Below are 14,753 nucleotides of genomic sequence, written 5' to 3' on the forward strand. Positions count from 1 at the left end.
ATGATTCTGTGTCATGATCATCCCTAAAATCAAATTAGAATTTAGCCAGGATCTGATTTTCAGTAAGACATTCAATTAACTGAAGAACACTCTTCGCAACAATCTTAGCCAAAATAGGTAGATTGGAGATGGGATGGTAATTCTTCACATTTGACATATCCAGAGTTAGACACTTTAATAAGTAAGTAACCACTGCTTTTGTTAATGCTTGCGGCATAAGTTCCTCTTCAAAGATCTTATTCACAATCTCACAAATCACATTCAAAGTGACATCCTTTAAAAACTCTTTACCAATGAAGGATTACACACAGAACGGACAATATAAATTACTCACACTTTTTAATAAGGAAGATACTTGTTCATAATTCAAAATGCTAAATTTAGACCAAGTATTAACATTAACATAAATCTTTATTTATATACTATAAAAGTCTTACGGCTCGAGGTGGTTTACAGGAAAAATGGATGTTAGGAGTCAGCGAGCTACAGCAATTGAGAAAGGACTGGAAATTGTATAGATCGCATAGAGGGAGGTTAAGCAGGGTTTTATAAGGAGGGAAATAAATAAATACATAGGTAAGGATGTTCATAGTCTTACAGCAACAACGTGGAATAGAGTGTCAATGGGTCAGGAGTCTTTTCATGGAGAATTTAAGGTGGGTCATTCTGTTTGGTGAAGAGGAGCGTTTTTAGGAGCTTTCTGAAGTGCATGAAAGAGGTTGATGTACTGACCAGTTGGCTCCATTCAGGATCTTTGGAGCAGTAGCGTACTAAGGGGGGGGGGGGGCGGTCCTCCCTGGGTGCACGCTCTGAGGGGATGCTCCCGGCCTGAAGTCATTGGCGTCCGTTCCCCCCCCGACGTCCGGTTCTTCCCCTCTGGCCTCCCTGCACCATTTAGAGTAGTGAAGCAGCCTGCAGCAAGATCGCGATGTCAGCGATCTTGCTCTGCTTCGTGTTGTTTCCTCCACCGCGATCCCGCCCCCCTCCTCTGATGTCAGAGGAGGGGGGCGGTTCCGTGGCGGAGGACAGCACAAGCAGCACAAGATCGCTGATATCACAATCTTGCTGCAGGCTGCTTCGCTGCTCTAAATGGTGCGGGGAGGCCAGAGGGGAAGAACTGGACGTCGGGGGGGCGAGCGGTCCTTCGGGGTGGGAAGGACAGGCAGGCCTTCAAGGGGAGATGCGAGGGGACGAGCGGTCCTTCGGGGTGGGGCGGGCAGGCAGGCCTTCAGAAGGATATGCAGGCCTTAAAGGGAGGAGGACAAGCCTTCATGGGGGAGACAGGCTTTCGGGGGGGGGGGATAGGCAGGCAAGCAGGCCTTCAAGGGGGGGCAGGCAGGCAGGCCTTTAAGGGAGGGGACAGGCCTTCAAAGGGGGGGGACAGGCCTTCGGGGGGGGTGCAGGCATTCAAGGGGGAGACAGGCATTCATGTGGGGGGACAGGCCTTCAAGGGGAGGGGACAGGCAGGCAGGCCTTCAAGGGGGTGCAGGCCTTCAGGGGAGTGCAGGCCTTCGGGAGGGTGCAGGCCTTCAAGGGGGGGGGACAGGCCTTCAGGGGTGAGATGCGGATCTTTAAGGGGGGGACAGGCCTTCAAGGGGGGACAGGCCTTCGGGGGGGACAGGCCTTCAAGGGAGGGACAGGCCTTCGGGGGGGTGCAGGCCTTCAAGGGGGGGACAGGCCTTCGGGGGGGTGCAGGCCTTCAAGGGGGAGACAGGCATTCATGTGGGGGGACAGGCCTACAAGGGGGGGACAGGCCTTCAAGGGGGGGGACAGGCCTTCGGGGAGGTGCAGGCCTTCAAGGGGGGGGGACAGGCCTTCAAGGGGGGGGGGGACAGGCCTTCAGGGGTGAGATGCAGACCTTTAAGGGGGAGACAGGCCTTTGGGGGGGACCCTGGTTTAGAAGTACACGGAGGGAAGGGGGTGCATATGCCAAACTTTGGGGGGGGAAAAAAATAATGGGTCTGAAAATAGAAGAGAGGGAGAGAGATGATGGACCATGGGATTTAGGGAGGGAAGGAACAGAAAGGGAGAGAAATTGGACACAAGGGATGGCGTGGAGGAGGGATAGAGATACTGGATAGAAGGGTAATTGGGAAAAGAAAGGGAGAGATGGTGGACCCTGGGGTGGTGAGGAAGGAGGGAGAGATGCCAGATGAAAGGGTAGTGCTGGAGTAGGTTTTAACAGAGATTTCGGCAGTAGGAACCCAAGCACAGTACCGGGTAGAGCTTTGAATTCTTGTCCAGAAATAGCTAAGAAGAAAAAATTAAACAAATTTAAATTGAATCAGGTTGGGCAGACTGGATGGACCATTCGGGTCGTTATCTGCCGTCATCTACTATGTTAAGAAAAGGTGGATCTGTGAAGGGAGATGAAAAAAAGGAAAGATACCAGACTTCCTGGGGAGGGAAGGGAAATGGAAAGGGAGGACAGAGATGGCTGATGATGGTTAGCATGCATAAAGAAGAAAGAAGGAGACCCTGGCAAGCAAGTTATCAGAAGAAAATCAGAGCCTTGGACCAACAAATTTGAAAAATAACCAGACAACAAAAGATAGAAAAATTAATTTTATTTTTTGTTTTGTGATTACAATATGTCAGATTTGAAATGTGTATCCTGCCAGAGCTGGTGTTAGACCGCAAACGTGAGCTAGGATTTAACAGAGAGAGGAAAAGTCCTTTTTGTTTCTTTATTTTATTTACACCACAGCGCTAGTGTGGTTAGAAGAAGCCAAAGGGGGTGAAAAAGCTATAAAACCCACCAGGATTTTTGAAAAAAATTACCCAACTGGGCAGGAAAATCGAATCGAAAAACCAATTAAATAGGCTGAATCGAATCGAAATTTTTTTTCCTGAATCTGGCAGCACTAGTTTGCGCTACTGTCTTAGACTTTAGGACCTGGGATTGGGGAGAGATGGCATCCTCAGTACTTTATAATGCAAGTGAAACGAGGATTTGATCAGACTTTTGAAGGGTCTGCAGAAGAAAAATATTGTATAGGCCGGGGACATGAGACAGCAGGAAATGGAAACTTTTCTTCCTTCTATTTTTGTGAATGGAAAGGCTGAGGATGTCAGAGAGTTCAGTTAAAATATGTGCTTTATAAGAAAATAAAATAATGTGTTTTATAAAGTTTATAGCATTGCTGGCCTACCCGGTGAGGTGTTCCTAGTGGTGGTGGTGGCAGCGTGTCAATGTGTTGAGAGGAAGAGGTGGTCTGGGAAATTCTGCTGAGCAAACTCTGGGCCCATTTCCACCCCCCCCCAGTTAGTCCACTCCACTCAACTGGTTCACACACTGAGTGGGTCTTTGGGTGTTGTTTTGGGATCTCTTCCAGTGTTTATCAGTATCTCCTTCTGGTCCAAGGAAGGAAACTTTGTTATCCTTAGCATTGACCTACAGAATATGTTTGTAACAGCGCTGCTTGTGTGGCATTAGGCTATGTAGTGATCGAAAGAAAAAAACAGACCTTTGCACATTTTTGCACTATATGGTGGGTGTATGAGGAGATTCACATTTCCTGCACAGCTGAGTCCGTGTGAAGTTACCTTGTGCTGTATTTGACATCTAGCAAGGTCTCTGTTTGGAAGGAAAGATCTAAACTTAAAAATGAAGTGGCCAGAAGTTATGGTAAAAGCAGATAGTGTAGCTGGTTTTAAGAAAGATTTGGACAAATTCCTGGAGGAAAAGTCCATAATCTGTTATTAAGACATGGGGGATGTGTCTGCTTGCCCTGGATCGGTAGCATGGAATGTTGCTACTCTTTGGGTTTTGACCAGGTATTAGTGTCTTGGATTGGCTACCATGAGAATGGGCTACTGGGCATGATGGACCATTGGTCTGACCCAGTTAGGCTATTCTTATGTTATGTTCTCATCTGTAGGGGCCTTTGTTTTCACTTCTTATTTTAATGTATTTTTTTTCTGGGAACTTATCAGTGTTTTTTATAATGGGAACAAAAATGGAAGAGAATTAATGTGTGTGGAATGAGGGGGTAACTAATTTCTTCAGCTAAATAATTCAATCCACCTCAAGCAGACATAGGAGAACTCATGCACCATTCACACACCCTCCAACCAAAAACGACAAAAGAAAAAAAACTGTTCGACAACCTCCTAACACTCGACCCCCAACTCTACAACCTATTGACCTCGACCACAGACTACAAAATCTTCAAAAAGAAATAAAAACCCTTCTATTCAAAAAACACATAAAACTGAACTAATACAACCAGAACTATCCCAAGCATCACCTGCAACTACTCCATATGTACTTCTGATGTCATGACAATTCAGACATAATTTATGTTATGTTATGTTTGGAATAAAAAAAAATTTTCACTGCCTGTTTCTATTCTGACCATTTATTCTGTTTCATGGTCATTACAAAAAATATTTTTTTACATGGGGGGGGTGTCAAAAAATGATGGGCCCCGGTTGCCACATAACCTAGGTACGCCACTGCTTTGGAGGCTGCTTGGTAGGGTAGGAGTCTGTTGATGAATTTCTTTTGGGTGCATCCTTTGATTGAGGGGAAGGCGAAGAATGATTGAGGTTGAGTGGATTGTCCGGGTCTGGCGAATGTAAACTGATTGGTGAGGTAGTTGGGCAGTACATAGCTTTATAGAAGAGAAGAGACATCCAAATTTGAAAAGCACTCAGCTCTCAATTTTCAGCCAATTAAGTTTTTGATAGAAAGGTATGATGTGATTGAGTTTTTTCAGGTTGAATATGAGCCTCACTGTGGTATTTTGGAGACGCCTAGTTTCCGGAAGTGTTTGCGTGTTGGGTACCAATTGTGTGATGAGCCACTGGTTTGACTCAATACGGCTATTCTTATTGTATGTACTTTTACATGACCATGACCCAGAGGTAAGCATGTTCAGGTGCATATGTGGAGCTGTGAAGTATGCATGTTTTCAATACAATATGTATGTATATTCACACCTACGTTTTACAATGTTATTTTATAGATACATAGGTGTCTATGTTACCTTTAGAAAATAGTCCCAAAATAGGCATCTATTTGGGCCTTCACATATAGCTGATCTGATATAAAATTATCCTCCACATGACCAAGATGAAGAAATGTCATTTCCTGCAGTTATACAAAACTATCAAGTCTACCCCAATTTTACTTACTGCCCAATCAGTGCCACATTGTCTCCTGTAAGTGTTTGAATCTTTAATAGCCAGTTTATGTAATGACTTATCTGATGAATTGTTTGGGGAGACATTAAGGGCCTCTTCTATCAAACTGCACTAGCAGTTTGTAGTGTGGTGAGCCGAGCTGAATGGCCCACGCTGCTCCCAATGCTCATAGAGTTTCTATGAGCGTCGGGAGCAGCACAGGCCATTTAGCGCAACTCTCTGCACTAAAAACTGCTAACGTAGTTTGATATAAGAGGCCCTAAATTTAATTGAAAACATTAACTACCTTGTTTTGATTTGCTAAAGAAAGAAATATCCCATATCTGACTTTACACAAGGCAGTAGGCAATTCCTTCCACAACAGGGGGGGAAAAAAATCAAAATCATACCTTGTCCTCCGGTTACAAACTTTGTCCCATCTGGATGTATATCCACAGAAAAAATGGGTTTGCCTGGAAATATACAGAAAGCAAAATGAAAATCCAGCATTGCTGTTAATGTAGCCAAACTGTGCCAGTGGAACTCTGATGCCTATGGGCTTTGGGTGAATATGGCATGACAGCTAATTCATTTGAAAGAAGAGAGTTAATGTATTAATCTCTGAGGCCCAATATTCAAATGTAAAATTGCACTATCTGTGCATTTTCAATCACCACACAGCCAATGTCAGGCAAATGGTCATTCAGTCAAGTCTGACCCTTGAATACTCTGTAGGCCAGAGTCCTCGCCATGCTTCCCTGTTTGCCACGGCTTCTTTCAATTGTTTGATGTTCATTCCCATGTCATTCTTGATAGTATCCAGCCAACAGGCCTTTGGTCTCCCCTGCTTCATTTTACCACTGACTAGTCTGACCTTCTTTTCTAACTAGATTGATACTGTCCATATAGCAAAGGATTGGAGAGAGGACAGAATGAGCAAGAAGCAAGAAATTATCTGGACATTGGCAATTATCTGTAAAATGCTTAGTGCATATCAGTCAGCACTAAATGTTTCAATGGTTTACATTTTATATCGTGTATGATAAACTGTATTTAACAATCTGACTTTTTAAAATTATTATATTTATTAGGATTATGTTAATCAACTTACCAAAATTATGAACATAGATATCAGTAAACCAGCATCTTAAAAACATACTAAAAGCAACTCTATAGGAATAAGCTCTGTTTAAAATCTACAGGACAATGTAGCTTTTTGCATGCAAATTAGCATCACTTTATTAAGGGGCCCTTTTATGAATGTGTGGTAGAATCTGAGCTTAACCTCTGGTAGGCAGGAATTAACACATGCTAAACCCAGATTTAACATAGCACAATTTAGAGATTTTTTAAATATATTTTATTGCAGCTCATACATTAATGTTGCCATTAGCATGCAGAATCTGATAGGGTTAAAGCGGGAGCACTTATACTGCCTCCTATTTAGAAGGCGCTAAGTACTCTTACATCAACTCTGCGTTAGCCAATTAGCATGCATTAAGTATAACTTGCTAGCTGGTTAATGTTTCCATGCCTACTCTTCCTCCATGACATGCCCCTTCCTAAAAAGTATTTTTTTAAAATCAGTAACGTGCACGTTAAAATGCAAAAACACCGCAAAATGCTTTAAAGCATTTCTGCAGTGGTCTGCTTACACATGCTAACCACAAAGTTAAGGACCCTTTTACAAAGATGCAGTAGCGATTCTCCCATGACAAATACACCAAAACCCATCCAGTTCTTATGGACTTCAGTGCATTTGCCACAGAATAGCTACCATGATTTTGTAAAAGGGGCCCTTAATTTAGAGGGTCTTTTGCTGTTCTGGGGTTGATGAAAAACATTATTTAATCTATGCTTTATGTTCCTATCCCATGCACAGACTCCATTCACTTAGAACATACCCTATCTCCAGCACATTCCTGGCGCATACAGAACACATCTGCATCATCTACACAGACTTATCTCACCATCCTCATCACCATGCTAAGCCCAGTCAACGCAGGACAAGTGGTGCACGCAGGATGCGTTCCCAGCCCCAACAGACAAGTGGCGCACGGAGGATGTGTTACCAGCCCCAACAGACAAGTGGCGCGTGCAGGATACATTACCAGCCCCAACAGGCAAGTGGCATGCACAGGATGTGTTCCCAGCCCCAGTATACAAGTGGTGCATGCAGGACCTAGCCAGAGCCCCAGCACACACCTGGCACATGCAGGACCTAGCCAGAGTCCCAGGACACAGCTGGCGCGTGCAGGACCCAGCCAAAGCCCCAGCCCCAACACACAAATGTCGTATGCAGGAAGCATTCCCAGCCCCAACATACAAGTGGCATGCGCAGAATATGTTCCCAGTCCCAATACACAAGTGGCGTATGCAGAACCTAACCAGAGCCCCAGCACACTCCTGGCGCACGCAGGACACAGCCAGAGCCACAGGGCACTCTTGCTGCATGCAAGACACATCTCCAGTCCCAGCACATACTTGCTGCATGCAGGATGAATCCCCTATCCTAGCACATACTTGCTGCATGCAGGGCATGTCCCTGTTCCCAGCACATACTTGGTGCTGTCTTTCTAGTCCCTGGTCAGATCTGAAGCATGCAGGACTTATTCCCATTCGCAGCACGTACCCAGTGCTTGCAAGACAGGTGTTTACCCTCAGCACAAACCAGGTGCATGCAGGACACAATCCCAGCACACACTACACGTATGCAAGACACATCCCCGTCTCTATCCCCGAACGTGCAGCGGTTGTCCTCTAAGTCCAGTATACACTGTCTCCAGGCTCCAGAGAGTCCATCAGTAACCTGGGACCAACAGCAGTTGCACTTTTTCACCCTCCCGAACGGTCTCACCGCTGTGATTGATCCAGTTGGGTTTGAGGAGCTTCATGGTTGGGCCGCCGTGCTCCGGGGCTCCGCCGCCCTCCCTCCGAGTACCGGGGCCGCGATCCCTCAGCGCCGCTCCATCCTCCGCTCGCTCCGGCCGTGGCTGCAGGAAGTGGCGGCGGAGGGCGCCTGAAAAGTGCTCGGGCAGGAACTGCGGCCTGCCGGCAACTCTACGGGGCAGGAACGAAAACCGAGTCGGGGGACTGAAGCTCCTTACCCGAAATAAGGAGTTTTAGAGGGTCTCGGTCTGGGATTTCTATGCTAACAGTTAGGGAGCCAAAGTTCCTTTCCTTAGGACAAGATGGTTTGTCTTATCTTGTGCTAGTCGGGGCTGAGGGGGGTTAAGGGATAATAAGAGCAGGGGCATTCGGAGCTCGAAGAGTGCTCGTCCTATATAATTATGACCAGGCTATCTGGAAATGTAGTCCCTCAGCTGCAATGAAAGGACCCAGGGATTCCTAGTTCAAGAGAGCCAGGACCGAGGTCTCAGCCAAATAAACTGGACACATCGTCGCTCCCCAGTCCAGGTCCTTATCCTATGCTAAGTAGACATGGGTGTCTCCAGGGGACCACACCCTGGAGCTCAAAGAGCTGAGAACTGGGATCAGGAGGAGACACATTTATAGGTTTTAGTTAATAACCTGCTTTTAAAAAAAAACTCAGATATTTGGCATGTTCAGATTATGAGCCAGAAGTCTGCAAAAATTGCCTGCAATTTTCTCTGAGTGGTTTTTATTCATCACCTCTGTTATTTTTTTTTTAACCCCGACCGAAAGAATAAGTATTTTGACACTTCCGAGCCCCTCGATTTTTTTTATCCTGCTTTCCAGTAACGGCCACTAAAAATACTCGAAAGCAGTTTAAGGACTAGTGTCACTAGCCCGTCTATAAGGTAAACAGTAGTAGTAACACCAAAGGTGAAGGGATTATTGACAAGCCGCCATGTTTAGCACGGATAAATGCTGGTGCTGGTAATAATAGGTTTCTTTTAGAAAAGCACATTTTTCAATTAACAGATTTCGACATATATCGGTATTCTAAAACAATGAAAAATAAAACAGTAATAGGTGCATTTTACCCTATAGAAAGTAACTATTTATTATTTATTTTAGAATAAGAAACGTATAAATCAATGCAGAAATGTCAGGATCTATCTGACTGCATGAAGCTGGATGTTGGAATTCGGAACTAACATGAAGAAGCATCAGTTGCTGGCCGGATTTTCAAAGATAACGCACAGGGACAGGAAAGGAATGTGATAAGAGGTTGGAGGAGGGAAGTTTATTTCTTAGTCATTGAACCTGATGTAGGGTACGTCCACAGAGCCATTTCTTCTTCCCGGATCCCTTCATCCATCTCTGCTGTAAGGTATATACAAAGAGCAGAGTGTCTCTCCTGGATCCATTCCTTCTGTTCGGTACGTGTATTAAGAAGCTTCTGCTTTGATTCTTTAAACCTGCCCTAGCAGTTAATTTATACGCCTAGAGCAACTTGGCCTTCCTGGATTCTCTATATCCACCACTGCAATGAGGTAAACGCTGAGAGCGATCTCTGTTCCCTGGATCCTTTACACTGACTCCCGTAGTAAGATACATGTAGAGAGCATTCTGGATCTCTTCCATCACTCCTTTTGTAAATTCCACACAGAGTAGTCTCTCCTTCCCCCCCCCCGATCCTTCTGCAGGCAGTGCACAGAGACAGGAAAGAGACTGGAGGAAATCCGTTTCTTTCTTGACTTCCATTTCTCTGTAAAGTACATGCAGAGAGCAGCTCCTTCTCCCTGGATCATTTGCTCCTTACTCCCAATAACAAATTCTTTGTTTGACATCCTTTAGAGCTCTAGGAAGACAGATGTTTGCAGGTGTTGCCATTACTTTGCTTCTGGTACGGAGGGAAAGCAGTAAATACTGGTAAGTTTAGAAGTAATATTTAGATGTGTTAGGTGTGAATTAGACGACAGGGGACAAACTTTTCCCTGTCCCTGCAGAAACTCGATGTTCCCATCCTGTCCCTGTGAGTTTTGTCACTGTCCCAACTGCCTTAACTGCACAAGCCTCAAACACTTATGATTTTAAAATTTTTGAGGCTTGTGCAGATGAGGACGGTGCTTGAAAGAATGGGGCGGGGATGGGGAAAAATTTGTCATTCTCTAGTGAGAACTGTAATTTTCATGATCCTTTATAGAAGCTTTTAAGCTTGGCTTCTCTTTCCTTCTATAGGCTCAGACTGTCTTGTTTCTGCTGAGATGGGACTATCCTGTTTTTAAAACAGCTACAGTTTATGTATTTGAAATGATTTCTTCAAAGTAAAATCATCCATTGGATGCAGTTAATCTTTGTTGTAAACTACTCTGAACCTTTGTGTTGGAAGAAAAATAAGTTATTTTTTAATAAATTAATACATGGGGTTTGTATTTGATTATTGGGGAACATATTTTTAATGCAGTATTGCAATGTTTTCCTTAGTTCACGATGGATCTGGAATTGCCCCTGGCAAAGTTCTTTGCTGGCTGTCAGGACAGCTCTTCCTGCCAGGTAAGGAAAACTCTAAGGGCCCCTTTTATCAAGGCGCACTAGCGGGGTTAACGCGCGTGATTTTTCCTCACACATTAACCCCCGCGCTGGCCTAAAAATTAACGCCTGCTCAAGGGAGGCATTAGCGGCTAGCGCGGCCGGCGGTTTAGCGTGCGGTATTGCGCATGTTAAACCGCTAGCGCGCCTTGATAAAAGGAGCCCTAAATCTTTTAACCATTTATAACATTTTTGGGCTCTCTGTAGCCCTGAAATTATTGCTGTGATTGGGGCCTGTCTGGACAATATCTGTGTGCACAGTACCAGGGAAAGCAGAGTTCAAATCTTTTGTGACCTTGCACAAATTATTTCACTCTTCATTGTCTGAGGTAAAATTTAAATTGTAAGTTTGCTTGGAAAGGAAAATAATGTGTACCTTAATTTGTAACTTAGTCTTCAGCTTAGAGTTGGAAAGGCCAGCAATTGTTACACATTCAAATCCAATGTATTAATAGCATGTCAATGTGACATTTTGTAGGCTTTCTCTAAATATGTAGGTCAGGGGTGCCCACACTTTTTGGGCTTGCAAGCTACTTTAAAAATGACCAAGTCAAAATGATCTACCAACAATAAAATTTAAAAAAACACGAAGCACACTGTACACAGAGAAAATGTTAATTATTTATATTCCGGGGGTTTTCAAAGAGGTCAAGGCAGATGACTTTATGCAATGTCACCTCAGTAATAACTATACAAACATAGAAAAATATACCCCCTCCCTTTTTACTAAACCATGATAGCGGTTTTTAGCGCAGGGAGCTGTGCTGAATGCCCCGCGCTGTTCTTGATACTCATAGGCTCCCTGCGCTAAAAACCGCTATTGCGGTTTAGTAAAAGGGGGAGCATAGTGCAAAATATAGACAGCAGATATAAATTCTCAAAACGGACAAATTTTGATCACTAAATTGAAAATAAAATCATTTTTCCTACCTTTGTTGTTTGGTGATTTCATGAGTCTCTGGTTGCACTTTTTTCTTTTGACTGTGCATCCAATATTTCTTCCCTTCTTTCAAGCCTCCTGTATGCTTCCTCTCCTCCAGACCTCATTCCCTCCCACAACTTTTTCTTCCTCTCTCCCTGCCCCCTCCCCTTTCTTTGTCTGTCTGTTTTTCTCTCTCCATGCCCCCTTTCTTTCTCTCTCCCTCCATACCCTTTCTTTCTTTCCCCCTTTTCTTTCTGTCTCCCTACCTGCCCCATTTCATTCTTTGTCTTTCTTTCTCCGTGCCCTTCCCCCAAGCCACCGCCACCATCAGGGAACAGGCCCCCAAGCAACCGCCACTGAATTTTGCTCTCCCTGCTTCCCGAAGCCTGTAAAGAAGACACAGGAGCGCCGGGCCGATCAGCCTTCCTCACCCGACGTCAATTCTAACATCAGAGAGGAAGTTCCGGGCCAGCCAGGCAGCAATTGGCTGGCCCAGAACTTCCTCTCTGATGTCAGAATTGACGTCGGGTGGGGAAGGCTGCTCGGTCCAGCACTTCTGTGTCCTCCACGATCGACTCGCATTGCCTTCGTGATCTACTGGTTGATCGTGATTGACCTTTTGGGCACCCCTGATGTAGGTAGAACATGAATATTCGCTGTAAAAAGAACATGTTTGGGTTTGTTTTTGAATTTGGTGGTTCATTACTTAATCCTACGTTGCCCCAGGTACATTAGATAAATTGTGAGCCCACCAGGACAGATAGGGAAAATGCTTGAAGTATCAGTATGTTAACTGCTTTGAGTGTGCTTATACAAATCCCATTCCCTTTAAGCTGGATTGCAAAAGCTTCTCTCATTACTAATTCAGACCTGCAGCATTTTCCCAATGTTGCCTTAAGTCCCTGCCACCCAGTATTTCCATAAATGTACATAAAACCTGTGTTCTCATGTATATTCAAATAACTGGGAAATCCATATTTTTTTTTCCTTCAGAGCGGAACCGAGAAAGAAAAAGAAGGTGGATCCAAGGCGAGAGCAAGCAATGAAAGAGCGTTTGAGGAAGAAACTTAAGAAACTGGAACGTGTGGCTCCCGAGTTCATCCCTATTGAGGATTTTATAACCCCAGTCCGATACAAGGATGAAATGAAGTAAGGCCTCACTAGTGCAGAGGTGGTACTTTCAACTAGAACTGGGTAGGGGATGTCTTAAAGAACAGCAGAATTCATGCTGCAGTAATAGGGCCAACAGTGAGCTATGACCTAGCTTAGAAGCAAATAATATTTACCCAGGACTTATTGTAAAAGTGAAGAGCAGGGGTCTCCAAAGTCTCTCCTCGAGGGCCGAATCCAGTCAGGTTTTCGGGATTTCCTCACTGAATATGCATTGAAAGCAGTACATGCACATAGATCTCATGCATATTCAGTGGGAAATCCTGAAAACCTGACTGGATTTGGCCCTCGAGGAGGGACTTTGGAGACCCCTGGTGAAGAGTGTCACAAAGCTCCGAAGGGGAGGGGCAAGCCCCATTCTTACTGCAGCACTTCCTCTTATTTTCCAACTGGTTAATTCAGCATTTGAACTTGCAAAGTCCAGTTTCTATGCCACAAAATGAGCAAAGGTCTCTATTCTCCTACAACAGCAAGAAAAGAGCATTACCCACTGTAGCCTATAGTGATGTGTTGGGAATAAAGCCTGTACCTCCCCCACCCCTCTAAATACAACATAATTTTGAGGTTAGGAAGACGATGGTGTGGATACATTTAACATGACCTGCATGATTTTCAAAAACAAATACATCACATTTACAGACAGTTAACAGGGTTACTACTGCTGAATTAGATGCAGTGGGGAACTAGCTTTGAGCTTACAATGTGTGCAATTTCTTGTCTTTCTGTAACAGAATAGGTTGCCTAGGTTAGTTAGTCTTTATCTGCCATCATTTACTCTGTTTTATTTCAGAGTGCGTGAGCCTCTGCAGCTTTCAGTGGAGGAGAAGGAAAGGCGTGCTCTTCTTTTGAAGAGATGGTCAGGCTACAAGCAACAAGAACATCTGACAGAGATGGCAGCCATTCAGTTATTGCTGAAGGCTCAGCAAGAGGCATTGACAGAGCTGCGTCTTGAATCAGAGGAGCTTTACCAGGCAGCTATGCTACGTGACCAGGGCCTTCTACCCCTGGAAAGATCAGGACCAAGTTATACTCCACCATGCAGTGACTATGAGGCTCCTGAAGGCAAATGCAATGACATCACTCGTATCTACACGCAGTAAGACATAGTGCTAGGGCATATTGAACACTGTGTGAGGAACCCTGTTGTTGTTGTGTAATATATCTATACTAGTGGCCAAAATTATGGACACACCTATCAGTTTAGGTATTATGCTTTAAAAAAAACCAACAAAACATGAATATAACAACAATTCTTTATCGTCTCTCCAGACTAGCACAGAAACTGATGGGTAATTGCTCACCATGACCAGCAGGTGGGGACTGAAACACAAACTTTTGGCTGTAGTCCTAAGTACAGCCTGCTCTCAGTCTCCAGCAGGTGGATGTGGTAAGCTTGTGCAGTCTTCCCTGGTTAGTGTAAGGCTGTTGGATGTTGTTTAAATTGGCTTTCTTATCCCTGTCTGTGGTGCAGGATTGAGCTTGGGGAACCTTTTTGGGTGGTCTGTCTGACCTCAGGGTGCCACACTTGACTGGTCAAGTCCTCCCTCCCCCCCCCCTTTCCACAACAATCTTTTCTATAGAGGTGCCTCAGCTGTAAGCCTTGCCACTAATATCGGCAAGGCATATAGCTTTGAAAGCCAGTGTGGTCTGTTCAGTTGTCCTTTAAAGTTATATTGGGGAGAAAAAAAAATTCCTTCCAGGTGCTGTATCTTTCAGTGCATGTAGTCCTTTCGAGATGCCCTCCCGGGGGGGGGGGGGGGTTCTACCTGGCCAAAACTCAAGGAGTATTTAGAAAGATTGTAATTAAATCATAATCCAAATTGAGTGTTAAAGTGTTTGAGAAAAATTGTGGTGGACATATAAATTATACAGACTTCAATCTTTGGAACCTCTTATAATATATACCATTCCAGGTTCCTGTCTTGTATACCGTTGTAATCATTTATGTCCACCACCCCCTACCACTAAAAACTTGTACAGTGGTACCTTGGATTACGAGCATAATCCATTCCAGGAGCATGCTCGTAATCCAAAATGCTCGTTTATCAAAGCAAGTTTCCCCATAGGAAATAAT

General features: G+C 44.5%; 2 protein-coding genes across 4 annotated transcripts in view; one reads left to right on the top strand and one right to left on the bottom strand.

Moving 5' to 3' along the window:
* Window positions 1–8,506, bottom strand: part of LOC117364668 (protein HIRA) — a 111,607-nt gene extending 103,101 nt beyond the window's left edge. For 2 of the 3 annotated variants that reach the window (XR_004540293.1, XM_033954121.1), the window contains exons 1-2: window positions 7,985–8,506; window positions 5,538–5,600 (exon numbers count right to left, since the gene is read on the bottom strand). Coding sequence is in view for 1 of the 3 variants with exons in the window: in XM_033954121.1 (XP_033810012.1) it covers window positions 5,538–5,600; window positions 7,985–8,021 (100 nt within the window). In the remaining 2 variants the exon portion in view is untranslated. The other variant, XM_033954122.1, reaches the window with a different exon arrangement.
* A 245-nt stretch (window positions 8,507–8,751) lies between these two features.
* On the top strand, window positions 8,752–14,379 carry MRPL40 (mitochondrial ribosomal protein L40). Its single transcript, XM_033954125.1, has 6 exons — window positions 8,752–8,909; window positions 9,130–9,434; window positions 9,853–9,927; window positions 10,483–10,551; window positions 12,503–12,658; window positions 13,470–14,379. The coding sequence occupies exons 3-6, from the start codon at window positions 9,869–9,871 to the stop codon at window positions 13,777–13,779; spliced, it is 594 nt and encodes a 197-aa protein (XP_033810016.1). The 5' UTR covers window positions 8,752–8,909; window positions 9,130–9,434; window positions 9,853–9,868; the 3' UTR covers window positions 13,780–14,379.
* Window positions 14,380–14,753: the final 374 nt, after the last annotated feature.

Source organism: Geotrypetes seraphini, chromosome 8 (assembly GCF_902459505.1).
Source record: "Geotrypetes seraphini chromosome 8, aGeoSer1.1, whole genome shotgun sequence".
NCBI lineage: Eukaryota > Metazoa > Chordata > Amphibia > Gymnophiona > Dermophiidae > Geotrypetes > Geotrypetes seraphini.